Source organism: Pocillopora damicornis, chromosome 7, assembly GCF_964200805.1.
Source record: "Pocillopora damicornis chromosome 7, jaPocDami1.2, whole genome shotgun sequence".
NCBI lineage: Eukaryota > Metazoa > Cnidaria > Anthozoa > Scleractinia > Pocilloporidae > Pocillopora > Pocillopora damicornis.
In genome coordinates, this window is record NC_142676.1 from 3,110,089 (window position 1) to 3,125,828 (window position 15,740).

General features: G+C 35.6%; 4 protein-coding genes across 5 annotated transcripts; 2 read left to right on the forward strand and 2 right to left on the reverse strand.

Moving 5' to 3' along the window:
* Window positions 1–97: 97 nt before the first annotated feature.
* LOC113678607 (uncharacterized) lies at window positions 98–2,861 on the reverse strand. The gene is made up of 5 exons (XM_089211459.1): window positions 2,708–2,861; window positions 1,926–2,071; window positions 1,552–1,627; window positions 1,076–1,202; window positions 98–923 (listed from the first exon to the last, which is right to left on the reverse strand). The coding sequence occupies exons 1-5, from the start codon at window positions 2,812–2,814 to the stop codon at window positions 522–524; spliced, it is 858 nt and encodes a 285-aa protein (XP_089067585.1). The 5' UTR covers window positions 2,815–2,861; the 3' UTR covers window positions 98–521.
* A 4-nt stretch (window positions 2,862–2,865) lies between these two features.
* Window positions 2,866–7,359, forward strand: LOC149042063 (damage-control phosphatase 1-like). Its single transcript, XM_089211458.1, has 5 exons — window positions 2,866–3,033; window positions 3,593–3,698; window positions 4,438–4,676; window positions 5,187–5,358; window positions 5,613–7,359. The coding sequence occupies exons 1-5, from the start codon at window positions 2,984–2,986 to the stop codon at window positions 6,363–6,365; spliced, it is 1,320 nt and encodes a 439-aa protein (XP_089067584.1). The 5' UTR covers window positions 2,866–2,983; the 3' UTR covers window positions 6,366–7,359.
* Window positions 6,990–9,308, reverse strand: LOC113678606 (COMM domain-containing protein 1). Its single transcript, XM_027195506.2, has 2 exons — window positions 8,827–9,308; window positions 6,990–8,243 (listed from the first exon to the last, which is right to left on the reverse strand). Exons 1-2 carry the CDS (start codon window positions 9,286–9,288, stop codon window positions 8,142–8,144), a joined length of 564 nt encoding a protein of 187 aa, XP_027051307.2. The 5' UTR covers window positions 9,289–9,308; the 3' UTR covers window positions 6,990–8,141.
* Window positions 9,309–9,359: 51 nt separating this feature from the next.
* On the forward strand, window positions 9,360–15,730 carry LOC113678605 (ubiquinone biosynthesis monooxygenase COQ6, mitochondrial). 2 transcript variants are annotated; one of them, XM_027195505.2, is made up of 13 exons: window positions 9,360–9,556; window positions 9,662–9,793; window positions 10,087–10,145; window positions 10,514–10,720; window positions 11,176–11,250; window positions 11,650–11,757; window positions 11,954–12,016; window positions 12,404–12,511; window positions 13,069–13,153; window positions 13,736–13,859; window positions 14,024–14,139; window positions 14,801–14,967; window positions 15,537–15,730. In XM_027195505.2, exons 1-13 carry the CDS (start codon window positions 9,400–9,402, stop codon window positions 15,564–15,566), a joined length of 1,431 nt encoding a protein of 476 aa, XP_027051306.2. In that variant the 5' UTR covers window positions 9,360–9,399; the 3' UTR covers window positions 15,567–15,730. The 2 variants fall into 2 exon arrangements, with proteins under 2 accessions (XP_027051306.2, XP_089067588.1); XM_089211462.1 differs by having other exon boundaries at window positions 9,361–9,556; window positions 11,176–11,257; window positions 11,654–11,757.
* Window positions 15,731–15,740: the final 10 nt, after the last annotated feature.

The following is a 15,740-nucleotide window of genomic DNA, read 5'->3' on the forward strand; positions in this document are numbered from 1 at the left end:
CAAAGGAGGCTTGTAGAAGCATGCGATCGTACGTGAAGACTTTCACACCTAAACACCTCTTCCGGTTTGCTTGAAGCCAAAGATCACGCGCTAAAAATGCATAGATACTGATTTATTTTTAGGCATTTTTCTCTCAGAAATTACTAGAATATACCCTTTGACAACAATTAGTAACGTTTTTATATGTCAGCTGCCTCTACTTAAACGGTGATGATGTTACTAGCGGTTGATAATTTTGGCACAAATGGCTCCCCATATAATGTACGCATAAATTGCGCATACGTCCGCAATACTATAAATGTGTGTGATCAATGAAAAATCCCGCAGGAAAAGGGTAAGGTCCAAAGAAAAACATGGGTTATAAAACATTCACATGGGCTATAAAACTGAATAAAAAAATGATTTTGTGGAGTAAAAAGAGGACTGACTCATTGTCAGAAAATAGAGTGGTTTGATAAGATTAACTTAGCATAAATGCACCGGTGACATTTCAACTTTTTGACAAATAATTTCACTAGTAATTATGAAATGAGTTCTTTCATCATCCAAGTTGATTTTGCAAGAATTGATTTCATTTGACTGGGTGGAGATTGCAGTGAAAGAGGTGGGGGAGGCGGAGGAGGAGGGGGCAAGGGAGGGGGAGTGGATTCTTGTTGCAATGATGTAAGTGTCACTGCCTCTGTGAGTTGAACCAATGATGACGAGCAACAACTTGTTTTCCTCTCTCTAGTTCCTTGATCATTGTCAGTCTTTTGCTGTTGTATGTAAATATTTTGTTTCTTCTCTATTTGACTCAATCCAGTACACATGGCTTCTTGATTCCTTGACACAGAGTTTTCAGGACTGAAATGAGTTGAGTCATCTTCCCCTTGATGTAAAGTCAAAGTATCCCCTTCTCCAACCTGCTCACCCAGTAATTTAAGCTGAAATAGAAAAGAAGAAGAAAAACATAAAATGTGTCTCAGAATAACAGTTTTATTAGGTAATTATTAATTAATACATTTAATGAATACAACATATCATATCCAGAGAACCTTAACTTCTAATTCTTCCCAATTTAGGCCATAGTTCATACCTGAGAGTTAGTAAATAGGCTTGAGCTTGCTTTAATTGGAGTGACTTGAGTACATTCATGATAACCAAGATGTTTATAAAACTCGTACTTATTAGATGTTGAGAGGTAAATTGCTGTCAATCCTAGCCTAAAATAGAATGAATAGATGCAAGAGTCTGTGGGCGAATATGGAGAATAATGCATATTCTTATTAAATCATATGTAAAAAAAAAACTCATGACCATTTGTTATCATGTTCATGTATCTATTATTTCAAAATTTCTAACAAAAAGTCCATTTCAACATTTATAGAAGATAATAACAAACTACAACAAATGGGATTTCTTCCAATGTCAATGAAGTCTGGATTCCCAGGTGAAATGATAATACTACTACTCTGTTCTAGCTAGGGAAAATCAGGATGAATTCTAACAACTGTAAAAAAGTCTACAGATAAATTTAAACATACTTTAATAATAAAAGAGTTGAAAACTAACTGAGATGCATAGCTTTCTGTGAGCTGCATGAGCTTTCTTCCAAGTCCACATCCTCTATAAGCCTTTTCTATCACCACTAATAAGTCAAAAAAGTAGTTAGTATTAGACATAAAACATTCTAGAATTATTTTAGCAGTAGACCACACTTTCTATTGATTTACCCATGTAACAACCCAAGAGAGATGTTGGGAGAACATGAGAAAAGGAAAAACAAAGATAACCAAAAACAGATAACCTAAAAACAATTACTGAAAAAGGATAAACAAGGCCTAAAACAGGGTAATTCTTTCAAAATTTTGGAGTTTCACCATGCCTTTTCTAGACTTAGCTCTCATTGAATAAAAACTGCAAGGAAATTCAAAACTTTATCTCACCACAAGTCAAAAGTGATGCCTTTGGTTTTCCCAGAACCTTGTTGAGTCTACAGTGACCAATGACTCTTGTATGTGCTTTGTCATTTTTTAATGAAATAATGAGTGAACATGGAAGATCATCTTGACCTTCTGCTAAATAATGAAGTCTGGAAGAGATAGAAATACTTTCAAAACCAAATCATCACTGACACTTTCACCATGCCATTTGACACCTTAGACTGGTTAGATAGTCGGTGCGTGGGTGGGGGGGAGGGGGGGTGGAGAGAAGAGGGAAAGGGTGTTACTCTAACATTCTTTCTCTCTTGAAAAAAAGGCACCTTTTTTGTCCGTGGGAAGGTTTAGATTTTCCACCAAAATTTCTTATTAGTAACATTAAAAAATGTAGTACAAAACTGATATCTCTGGATTGTTTGAGAAATGAGGCAAATAAAAGTAAGACAATAATGAGCTCATTTTGAAGCACAGTATTCTTAACAAATTGCAGAGAACCATGAAGGAAAAGAGGAAAAGAAATAAACAAAATTAACAAATAAATAAAACTTCTGGTACAAAGTAAATATTTCCCTACTATTTTTTATGCTTAGGAACCAGCCCTATTTCACGTAAAATTTTGGAAGTCTGTAGGTTTCTCGAACCAAATATGCGTGAAAATAGCTTGCGAAAAAAAAGTCCCCTTCCACCCCACTCCTTCACCTGAAAAGGAGTGACTTACATCCCTGCTCCAAGTGAGCATTTTCAGCTTTTATTTCCTACAAAATAAGGAAATCTTACTCACTGCTAACCTCCCTTCCATAGTTTTTGACCATTCAGAATTCAATAAAATTGCCGTCTCCTCCAGAAATTCAGGATGATTTCGCAAAAGAACAAATGACAAGTTTTCGTCTTCCATTTTAATCGGCCATATTGAATTCTTATTATCGACTGGGAACAAATTCGTTCCCAGCCCAAAACCGTTACCGCCGATTAGATCATCAGGTGAGGAGACACATACCCACTTTAATGCGGGTTCTTTATAAATTTTTTGAAGATATTGCAAAAAGAAAATCGTAACTGAAAATATGTCTACAGTAAGAGAAAGACCAGAATCTTTATCAGGAAAGGACGAAGGGTATGAAGTAGTGTAAATAATCTTGTTTATATGTTTGTACTTTGGACTGAGTTATCGTCCCTTGTTATTAAAATAACTCACTTGCAAAAATTGTGATCATACGTGCAGGAGCTTGATTATATTCTCGGGCCTCCTATATTAATATGTCTCATAATTTTTATATTTACCTTTTCCTTCTGAACTTGGTACATATCCCGGCTTCCTAAACTAAACAGAGAAATTAAATCATAGAATTATCCCAGATCACTCGGGAAGGGGTTACTCTCTTAATCTCTGGATGGGTGGGTAATGCAGCAATGATTCGTCTGTTAATACCTAGATTAGGCTAAGTCTACAAGTAGAACTCAAGAGAATTAATTTTACTACCCTTCACTTTACTACAACTTCTCTCAGGCCACTCAAGAGTTTATTTACAAAAGTTTAAGGACCAGTCATATTAATCAATTAACCAGTTTAGTAAGGAGTGTGTGTCTTTTGTTTAACTCTGTCAAACTCATGTTCATTCCTTGTATTTTTGTGATAATTGAATATTTCTTTTTTATTTTGTTTTATTTTTTAGATCATTTGCCTATCTTACAATAAGAGATAGACTACCAGTGATTCTGACCAAAGTCATTGACTTAGTTCACAGACAAGCATCAGCATTGTCAGAGTCCAATCAACAGGTAGGCTAGGTAATGTAAATCTGACACCAGCAAATCTAGAAGAACAAAGCAGGATGAACTAGCCAAGGCTTGATCATGGACCTCAAGATTTGGAGTCTTAAAGATCGTAACCACTTTAATTCCCCATATAAGTGACCAACTCCTTGGTTTTCAATGATAAAGTTGAGATAGAACAAAATGATGAATGGCATTGTGCCTCAAGATATGGCTTGAAGCAGCCTGTTTGCTTTTCTCTGTAATTTTTACCTTGAATGAGACTTCCTTTTCATACCCTTTATGAGATATTTCTTTTTCAGACTGGTGTGTAATACAGGTAAACAGGAGCCCATCAACTGGTGCCTCTATCTCCACCGACTCAACCCTTTGCTGAATAGGTTTATTTTTAGAACAGCTTTATTCCACAAAAAAATATCATGTCTGTTTAGTAAAATGCAAATTGTAAGAACTGATTTTACTACCCAATTCATGTAAGCAGATGTTTAATGTAAAGCAATAGGGTGGTCATAGCACTACTTTAATTGGGTCTTAGAACTCAAAATTTCCCCTGATAGCCTTTCTATTCATTGATTGACTCAGGAAAGGGCTTACTCCAATATTTAGTATAAGAGATAGAGGCTCCTATTGTTGGGCTTCTGACCAAAACTAGTAATATCTTAAGAAAAGAAAAAAAAGCATTCACAGTAATATTTGAATAAAGTATGAATAGTTAGATATTGGAAATGTTTTGTTATTTTAATAGGAAAAGGTGGAGGATAGTAAAGGAGTGATAGCAAAGCTCTCTAAATTAAGATACGAGATGAAAACCAATAAGCCACTGATGCAGATGGAAGATGATCGGCCAGATGTGCAAATTTGGAACAACACCATTAAGGAGAGTAAATCACTGGTTGATCAAGACAAAATTGCCTCCTTTACTGGAGCATGGTTGATTGTTGAATGCTACATGTATCGCAAGATCTATGAATCATTTGCTTTAAGGTAAGAGCAATTTGCTAAAGGTTAAAGAAACAACCCTTACTGAACAGTCATAATTTATTTTCTGTGGAGGGGTGGGGAGGTTTCTGGGACACTTAGTTTCCAGGGAGAAAGGGAAAGGGGGTCACTTGTCACCAACAAAATTTAAGGGGGGCATAGAAAATTGACTGCCTATTAGTTGCCAGTGAAGGGGAATCACTAGAATATTACAGAACATTAAGAGGAATCTTGTTAATTATATTGTAGCGCAACCAAAATCCTCTGACCCGTCCTGTCAGTGAAAAAGACAACCATCCCTTAATACAACTATTTAATTGTGACCAAAATATGAAAGAGCTGTAATAACAAGTGTCTGAGAGAAGGATTTATTTGTTTGGAATAATACTAACATTTATCAACTTATCTTAAAAAAACTCACCGGCAGCACTCTTACTTTTTTTTGGTATAATTTTTAAACTTAGTGCTGTTTTTATTATTATCATTATTATTATTGTTATTATTATTATTTAATAGCCAGCACCACCAGGACTTTGATCCGTTTCAAGAACAGAAAGAAGAATCATTTAAAGGACTTCAGAACTCAGCAATTTCCCTGGCTCAGTTCCTTGATCACTCCCTACATAATTCTGGTGTTGACGATGAAGAGAAAAGAAAAGTGAAAAATGCATTTGACACTCTGCTTCAGGTGAAGGCTAAAGATGTACCTGTACATTGAAATTAGACCAGTAAAGTAACTTCATTCTATAGATTGATCTTCAAGAATCAAAAACAATTTTATTTTAGTGGAAAAAAAGAGGTACTTAGGTGATAAATTTGACAGATTACTGCCGGAAAATGAGAACAATACTCCCCATAGACAAAAGTTTTCTTTCAGGTCATTAACTTGTAAGTGTAATCATGCCAATGTTAGTGCAGGAATTTCTATCTTTTTTTTCACAGTTCTGTTTGTGGGGAAACCATTGTGACCTTTCGATCTCTAGTGGTGAAATCACAGAGGAAGAAGGAGCAGGTCAGACTGATCATCTTCAGCGCATGAAAGAAAATATAATTGTCGACAATTCTCAAGATGTCTGGAACACAATTTGTAGCAGTGAAAACCCCAGGATTGATTTTGTCCTGGACAACTCAGGCTTTGAACTTTTTACAGACCTATGCTTTGCAGAGTTTTTGCTGCAAGCAAATTTAGCCAAGGAGATTCATCTTCATACAAAGCAAATTCCCTGGTTTGTTTCTGATGCTAGTAACAAAGATGTCCTGTGGATGACAGAACAAATGAAAGGTTCTTCAAACAAGTGCTTATCTGAACTTGGAGATCGCTGGATTCAGCGCTTCCGAGAAGGAACATTCATTCTTCAAAGCCACCCATTTTGGACACTGGCCCAAGATTTTAGTGAAATGAAAAGCATTGCCCCTGAGTTGTACAGAGAGCTGTCAAAGGCAAAGATTGTATTTTTCAAGGGTGACCTGAATTATCGCAAGTTGGTTGGTGATCGTAAATGGAATCATACAACTCCTTTTACACATGCCCTCTGGGGATTTTTGCCAGCACCTCTGTGTTCGTTAAGAACCCTGAAGGCTGATGTCCAAGTTGGATTATCACCAGGTCAAGATGACAAACTGGAGGCTATCAATAAAGACTGGATGACATCAGGGAGCTATGCTGTTATTCAGTATGCTCAATGCTTAGACTGATGGCTCTCAGTAATTAAAAGTAAAGAGATACAACAATTGAAATTTCACTGGGTAAACATCAAAATCTTTACCATGACAATAAGCAACTGATGGCTTAAAAAAATGTGGGTCATAGGAACTTAAACTTAAGTTGAATATCTTGTAGTAATAACCTGTGAAGTCACATTGATTTGTGTTCTTATTAAATATTTGCCACCATGTGGTAAGATTTCAGAGAAAGAACTTTCAATTGGTAACAGTCAGTTATTTACCATCAGTATTGCCTTTCATTATGAATTATTTAAAAAAAGCGGTTTTAAGTGTGTTTTTTTGTTTACAACTTGAAATAATATTCATCACCCACATAAGGGGGAGCTTCTGCCTTAATGTGATGTTCAATTACAGATGCCAATTCCTCTGAAGTCTGCTATTTAACAACAAACTTCAGAAGAGCAAAACATCAAATTGAATGCAGTGGTGAATACTGTTCATTTGGCCAGCAGCTTTTAATCAAGGGCTCTCACCTGTTTTTTTGGTTTTTTTTCCAATTGATATCTAAGGATTGTGTTACTATACTCTATCTTTAGTTATTTCCACTGTAAACTTTGCTAATTAAAATAAATTATTCTCTATAAGACTTCTAGTCAATAAGCAATTTCAAGTTTTATTTTTTTTAGTCCTATTATTACAAACTTAACTAATAATTAAGCCACTATATTTAAGATTTACTTTATTTATTCTATACTTCATCTCTTTGAAAACCTTGTTATGCCTTTCACTATTTCTACAATACAAAGTGAATGATTTTGGAACATGTTGCTTCTTTCATGAGAGGAAAGGCTGATGGATTACATTCATAAGTTGAAATGATGACATGTTATTAGTTTACATCATTACATCAAGCCTTATTTTAAATGAAATTGCTACTGGGATTTTCAATTATTTTTTGTAGGTTTATGTATTTATTTGTGGTACAGGGTTTAATAGGAAAAGAAATAAAAATAAAAAACCTGCAGTAGTCTCTTTCAAATTCTCACAAAGTTCACCTGTTACTTTCATTGATACTTCTATAATCATTCAAACTTGTTTGGGAGAAATTTTACTCATTCTACTGAGGTGAGAGGGGGGTGACTTAAGAACCTATTCCAGGTGTTTGGCAAATAAGCAAAATAATGAATGGTGGAATAGCAGCAGCAGAGCCAAAATGAGGGAGAGTATGGTACAAAAATTTACAACTAGAGAAGAAAAATCCTGTTGTTTCTTTATCCCTTTAAACCCTTACAGTGACTAGAATTTAATTTCTCCCTACAATATCACTCCTGAATTGCACATTAAGGTCATGAGAATAAAGGAAATGGTCACAAGAGAAGGAAGCTTTTGATTGGCAAACAAATTCTCCTTGTAAGCACCTTGGGAAATGTATAAAGAAAAGTGTGGAGAATATGCATACTGATGTTAGGATGTAAAGGGTTACAGGGCTGCTTGTTTCATTTTCTTTAGCTGTCATTCTGTGCCCCATTCTGCCACACCCCTATAAAAGAAAGTTGTATTCTAATTACCACAATATTGTTTGAGACATAGACTTTGTTATACAATTTATGAAAATTATTTGAAAAACTATTTCAGCTTGATTGTTATTCAATTCTCACCTACAATGTAATATTCACATAATGAAGCTATCTAACTAGGTAATCATTCTGAGAATCAACAATTTATCATTACTAAAGACCTTTTTGTTTTGTGAGCAGTCATTTGTGTATCAGTATCACTACTCTCTGATTGAGAGAATGTGAAAATTCACTGGGCATAACTTGTGAGTTTCTTTTCAATTTCATCAATACTTGAGAGGATATTTGAGAGCTGAGATTCATCCATTTCAAACTGGAAAACATCTGTTTCCTGAAAAATATGTATAAATGTTTATCAATACAATTGTGGCAAGGGGAAAGACTTAATTTAATCTTGTCGCAATCATGCAACAAAGCAAGAAAAGTTTGAGTCTCACAGAGGAATAGAAACTCAGATTCCACACTCTAATGCTCAATCTTTGAGCCACACAGATCGACCTAATGGTAAGCAAGGCCATTACAAGGTTCACATGTGACATGCAACCTGCACACTGCTAGGACCAGCGATATCAAAAATGTTGTGTACAATTAGGATAAGAAACTAAGATGATGGTTAATTTTGAGCTTGCTGTTAATGTAAAGTAAAACTGTAACCCTTAGACTTCAAAAAGTGACAAACTACTTCGAATTATTTAATTTATTCCTAGTTCCCTTTGTGCTCGTTCTGAACACTTCCAAAGTTGGAAATTGTTGCTTAGAAAAGGAATGTGCGTCTTGGCTACCCCCCCCCCCCCCTCCCCCAGGACGGTGATGCCTGCAGTGTTCCAGCCGAAGGCTATGTGTTCTACAATTGGGAGATATGAAAGGATAGAAACGATTAAAAAATTTTAAAAAATAAAATACTAATACTCTACCTTATTCTCAGTTGATCGTTTCTCAACCTGCATCTCCACGATAGCTACAGGTGTGTTGATCTGTTGAAGATGTCTCCCCTGGCTCTTCAGATCAATCCTCCAGCTGATGTCCTTCAACCTGTTATTCCACGACGATCTCTGGACCAAGACATCGTGGATTTTTACCTTTTGCGATTTCCAGAACTTTAAAAACGCTGCAGCTTGTTCCTGGGTCAGTGAGCCTTGTTTTCGTCTCGTCTGAGATGTCAGAAAGGCTTCGAGTTGATTGAAATCCATATCCGCAGATACGATATTTCGCATTAAATTCTCGTATCTCGACAGCATTGCATCAAATTGCTCTCTTCCTAGGTCGGGAAAAAGTTCTTGGTGCAGGAAGTCGTCAGTGATTTCCGATTCTTCGAAATATTCCCTTCGTGCCAATCCATTTAGTAACCCCACTATATTTTTGTCAGCTGAAGCCATCTTTGATTTAGAACGCGCGTCACTTGGTTGAGCATACATGACAATAAATCAAAATTACCTGGCCAGCGGTATCATACATTATGTAATCTTTCCTTCCGTCAGCCTGGTACGATGTTTTCAGCTGTGAGGAAATCTTTGAACTGTAAACAGTTTTTGAAACTTAGAGTGTGTTCTTTATGTACAGCTGCTAGTAAAGATACACATGATTTCTATGATGTTACTATCATTGGTGGTGGAATGGTCGGCTCGAGTTTGGCCTGTGCTCTAGGTGAGAAAGAGGACTTCTTCTTGTCGGGATGCAGTGATTCAGCCACTGCATGCAAACAGTCTTTAGGTAGTTCTGTAAATCATATGTGTGTTTTTTTTCCTCAAGGACTAGAGAAATCTTTGGATGATCACAAGATTCTCTTATTAGAAGCAGCTCCTGACAGACCTCAAAAGATCACCTCAGTATACAGCAACCGCGTTAGCAACATCACACCTGGTTCCAAAAGGCTTCTGGAAAGTAAGTGCTATTTGATAATAATTTTATAGCCAAGGTTATAAATTTAACCCTTTACACTTTTACACTTAAAGTTAACATCAGTATGCATATTCTTCATACTGTTCTCTATACATTTACTGAGGTACTGACTTACTCATAATTTCTTTAAGATTTACCTCAGGAAACAAGACAGCTATTGAACTTAAAATCCCAATACCATGGTCTACCAACAAGTATTTTGAATTCATGCATGATTAGATTTCTTGTAAATACAAAGATCTGTTTAAGTTGTGTATGATTATTTTTGTTGTAAGGTATTGGTGCTTGGGATCATATTTGGGAAATGAGACAAAAGCCTTTTAGAAGGATGCAAGTAAGCATTAAAATTATAATTACTGCTTTATATTTTCATCTTATGTAAGGGTTACTTCTCTTTACTCTGTCTCTCACCTCGTGAATCTGTTGTTTTCTTCATAACCACTGAGCCTTGCAATCTTGGGAGTGACTGAGGAGGAATTTCTTTTTACTGCAGAAATATCTATGCATTTTCAAACAGAAATATAATGAGAAGAAAAGAAAATAATCAGCTTGGGGGTATTGTAGATATAACTCTTAATTCTCGATTCTAAGAACATTAGGAATGTTCGACAGATAATGCAGAGAATCAGAGAGTAAAGTCTCAGGAGGTAATTTATTCATGGTTATGACATTCTTTTGTTTTTTTGTTTTTTTTTTGTTAAGGTTTGGGATGCTTGCAGTGATGCACACATCACATTTGAATCAAGTTCAAAGGATTTGGATGGTTCAAAAGACATGGGATTCATTGTAGAAAATCCTGTCACCCTTGAGGCCCTGAGAAAACAGCTAAAAATGCTTCACTCGCGAGTGAAGGTTCTGCATGGAACAAAGCTCAAGAAATTAAGTTTGCCTGATTTAACAAAAGATTTGGTATGGATGGATATATATATGAAGTTAATATTTTATCTTTTTTTAATACAAATTTTGCATAATGAAGAAACAAGTTTGTGTTAAGTGTTATTATCTCTTCAGAAAGATTACTTGCTACCCATAATCCTTCAACAAAGAAGTAAATACGAGTCAACTGTCAGCTGAAGTTTAAAATCATTAGGAATTTAAATTCATTTTCAACTTTTCCATGCTATGGTTGTAATTTTTTTTTAAGTAAATATTAAATTAAACCATTTTAACAGTATTGGTGGACTTGAACATAAATTGATTTTATATTCAGGAGAGTTTTGATGTGATTCCAATTTCAAATCTGTCACACAAGCATTTTAATTGATTTGAAATAATGAATCCATGGACGAATGCATGATTATTGTCAGAGCTTTACACAAAAATATTAGCTTGATATCTTTGTTAAAAACCATGCGACTTTGAAGGATAACAAGGATGTTAGTCATACATGGGCTTCCTTGGAGCTGGAAGATGGAAGGACAGTTCACTCAAGACTAGTGGTATGTGGTAAATATAGAGAAAATTTGTGGTTTCTTTTCCCACTTTACCACAGCAACAAGTGCCCTAGAACATATACTAAGTCATTCCATGAAGTAACTCTTATTTCAGAATTCAAATCCAAGTCCTTGTTTTTAGAAACCTATTAATTTCCAAGTCCATTCTAAAACTGGCATTTAGAATCAGGTTAAAATAGTGGTTTTAGTCCTAAATTTAAAACACTTAAAATTTTGTTGCACATTCTCTGCATGCCAAACTTAAAAACATGGAATCATGTAGGCTGAGACAATACAAAGCCAAATATTGATGGCCTCTAGTGACTGGACACCCAATGAGCACAGCTTTGGGTTTGGACTATGTATTGTTTATAAAATAAGTGATCCAGTTCATTCCTTCGTAAGATAGGAGCTGATGGTCCACAGTCCCTGGTGCGGCAACAAGCATCAATGGATTGCCTCTCCTGGAAATATGATCAGACAGGAGTTGTGGCAACTCTTCAGTTGGGAGAGGTAGTATTATGACTTTGCAGTAATCTTCTGTAAAGATGATGCAGCTTTTATTTTTAAAAAAAAAACTTTCTTGGTCTTTGTCAGAAATACTGACTGATGCTAGTGAAGGCTACCTGAGTGAGGTTTTCTTTAAGAGAAGAACTTCAAGTAACAGTCAGATTTTTTTTTAATTTAAAAAAGTGTTTCTCTGCTGTAGATTACAGATAACCTTGTTGCATGGCAGAAGTTTTTGCCCACAGGACCAATAGCTCTTCTACCAGTGAGTATTATTATGTGGGATGATGTTAAGTGCTTCATGTTTCAGATCCCAGTGCATGCACAAAATCATTGTAAATTTACCACAGACTTTTATTTATTGGGTACAATTAATTTACCATCAATGAAAGTTAATCCTAAGTTTGATGGTCTCTGTCTCTGCTTCCAAATTAGAGGGATCTTTCGGCTTTCCTAAGATCCCATTATGGATCTTCAACAGAGCCTTAGATTTGTTTAGAGTAGAGACCCACATGAAAACTATTTGCTGTTTGAAGAATATACTAGGAAAAAGGAAAGAAAAGAAAGATGATACAATTAGTTTATTATCAATCAACATGATTTTCCAAATTTTTTCACAATTATTTTAAATTAATTTATGGTCTTTATTTAGCTCACAGACAATTTAAGCTCATTAGTGTGGTCAACAACTCTGGAACATGCTAAACAGCTGGTCTCATTAGAGGAAGATAGATTTGTTGATGCTGTAAACAATGCATTTGTAAGTTTTAAATATGAACTATATAGGTCTATTATCTTAGCTTATTTTTTCTTTTTCTGAGCATTTTACCCCAAATAGTGACTAGCATTGTATGTCTCCATCACCCCGGAATCACACCTCATGCAGGGTCATGAGAATAAGTTCACTAGAATTTAATATTGATTACGAACAAATTCTCCTTGTCAGCACCTGAGGGATTATGTATAGAGAACAGTATAGAGAATATGCATACTGATTTTAGGGTGTCAAGGGTTAACATGGTATCATTCCATATTGGAAAGAAGCGTCAGAATTCATAAATCTATTTTGTAGGTCATTTGTCAAAATTTGATTTAAAGAATGTTGTCAGTAATTAAGAACCAAAATGTCCAAGGTTGTACATTCTAAAAAATTTATGTTTTCTTGAGATGTTCTTTATTATAATTATCACACATGTGATACAGATTGAGACCAACCAAGCCTGGCCTCTTGGCTGTAGTATATGAAAACCTTTATGTTTCCTCTTTTGTAAGCTTAAAGCTTTTATTTAATCTTCTTCTTAACTTTTGCCTTTTCAGTGGGAGGACTTGGACCGCAATCCTTTGGTGGATCAAGCCACAAGGATATCATATATGTTAGCTTCTTTCATTCAGCCATGGACAAGTAAGGTCTTTCCTCCCAAGTGTTCAATTCTCCTTTTCATTTCTTCTCCTGTCTCCCTCATTTTAAATTTCCTGGCTGTGTAAACTGATTTATTGATCAGAAATTATTTTACTCCTTGGCTTGGCTAGCTTTTATTTAACCCTTTGACTCCCAAGAGTGACCAAGACTGAATTTCTCCTTACTATTTCAAACCAACATCAAGCAGACAAGTGATGAGAATAAAGAAAGATATCAATTAGGGGATTATCTGTTGATCCAATACCAAATTCTCCAAAATAACACCAAAAGAATTATATGGAAGACAGTAAGGAGAATTGCTAATGAGATCTTGGGAGTTAAAGGGTTAAGAGAAGTGTTTAATATTCTTTGTATTTTCACCATCTCTTTTTGCAACTGAGTCAACGGTTACTATTAATTATTTACATTTATGAATCAACAACATTGCGCTTTTTAAAATATGTATGGAAAACTCTGGGCTAAATTTATATGTTGGGGCTGCAGTGCTTGAATCTCTCATTCCTTATTTTGTTACTCCTTCTAATTCTTTGTATCAAAAACTCTTATGCTGCCAATTTGTTTCAGAGGTGGGGTCTGGTACCCAGTCTCCCCCTAGTGTGAGTGGTGTTGAGGAAGGTAGTCGAGCAATGTTTCCATATGGTTTTGGTCATGCCATGGAATATGTCAGACCAAGACTGGCTTTGATAGGGTGAGTTAGTCTTTTTGTTATAATGGTGACACTTATAAGATGTGTTGAGATGATTTGTACATGACATAGTGATCCAAGAAGGATAAAACTGCCTAGCACTTTCACTTGTGTGTTTTAACTACAAAGTTAACATTTATGTTGAGTTCTCCATATTTCTCTCATAGTGATGCTGCTCATAGAGTCCATCCTCTAGCTGGACAAGGTGTCAACATGGGGTTTGGAGACGTTGCTTGTCTAAGAGAAGTGCTGTCTGAGGCTGCACAGGAAGGAAAAGATCTTGGTGATTAAGAATCAATCTTTCTCAAGATCTATAATTAGTATAAGTCAACACGTTACTCTAAGTACCTGGTGCATAACTTGGCTCTTGTCGCATGAAGTGATCAGGATTGTTACTCCATTTTCTGAGGCTTCTCCTGGCAGTTTTTTGGTACCAAGTTAAACTTAGGGTGAAGGGAGACTTCACTGTGAGAGCTTAACCTCTTTAAATCCCATGAGTGAGCACGATAGAATTTGTCCTAACAACATTGATACTATAGCAAGCAGACAAGTGATGAGAACAAAGAGAAACAACTGGGAATTATTAGTTTATCCAATAACAAATTCTCCAAACTTAAATCATAAGAATTGTATGACATACAGGAAGGAGAATTACTTATAAGATGTTGGGAGTCAAAGGGTTAACAACACCATCATAGTGACCTGCCTTGTATGCCAAACGTCAGGCCATCTTGACCCCCACAACTTTCCCTGAGCAGGAAGAGACATAGCTATGCTATCTTAAGTATTTTTGTAAGTCTTACTACTTTAATTTATAAATCAGTCAGTCATGATAAATAAACACAAACAAGATAACCATCAAAGAAAGTAAAAAATCTCTTGGCTTATTACTCAGAATTGTATGTCATGATTCTATCGTCTTAGACCCCTTTTTCCATTTCCAGGATCTCTGGAGCATCTTTTAACATATGAAACAAAACGGCAGCAGAGTGTAGTCCCTATGATCACAGCTATTGATGCTCTCAAGAGACTTTACTCAACATCAAGTCCTCTCCCAGTTCTTGCACGATCAGTGGGGCTCATAGCAACCAGTGCTATGCTCCCTATCAAGGTAAGTAAACAGTTTTAGCCAATGAAATTTAATAGTTAATTTGATTAACAAAGCTTACCATTGGTAAAAGAAATTAAGCCTGCATTGATAGAAGTATTGCTACTAAAAGGGTTTTGTGTGGGTCCTGAAAAACCTGGAAAGTCGTGGAATCTTATCTTGACACTTTTCAGGACTATCCAGTCTTGGAAAAAGACTTCAGGCCTTGGAAAATCCTGGAAATCTGCTTACCTCTAGCAATATAATTTTCAGAATTTCCATGATAAGAAATGTTTGAACTGATTTTGAAATCTTGGGAATGAAAAGGTTAATGTGAAATTTGGGGTCCTGGAAAAAGTCAATCTGAGCCATAGAAAAGTCCTGGAAAAGTTCTTGAAATTTGTCTCTAAAAGAAGGAAAGGAACCCTGTAGTAATCTCTTTATCAGGCAGAAGCACTAAAGGGGAACGGAGAAGAAAGACAAATGTCTAAAACTGCCTAACTTTGTTATCCCCTTTTCTTCAAATTTTTTGGAATCCCAGAATATATAATTGATTTGTTAAATAATTCTCTCTGTTATATTTTTGTTTGTAGGAACAGATTATTGACTTTGCCATGAGATAGTGCCACACTGATCTTAAAATTCTGGTCACAAAGGAAGAAGCAATGCACCTTTACAAGAACATAGGTAGCAACGTGATGTTCAAACATTGCAGCACAGAGTTGTTTGATGATGTTTTAAACTGTTGTTAAACAAATTTATGAATAAAAGTTTTTCTTGACCAAGATTAACTACTC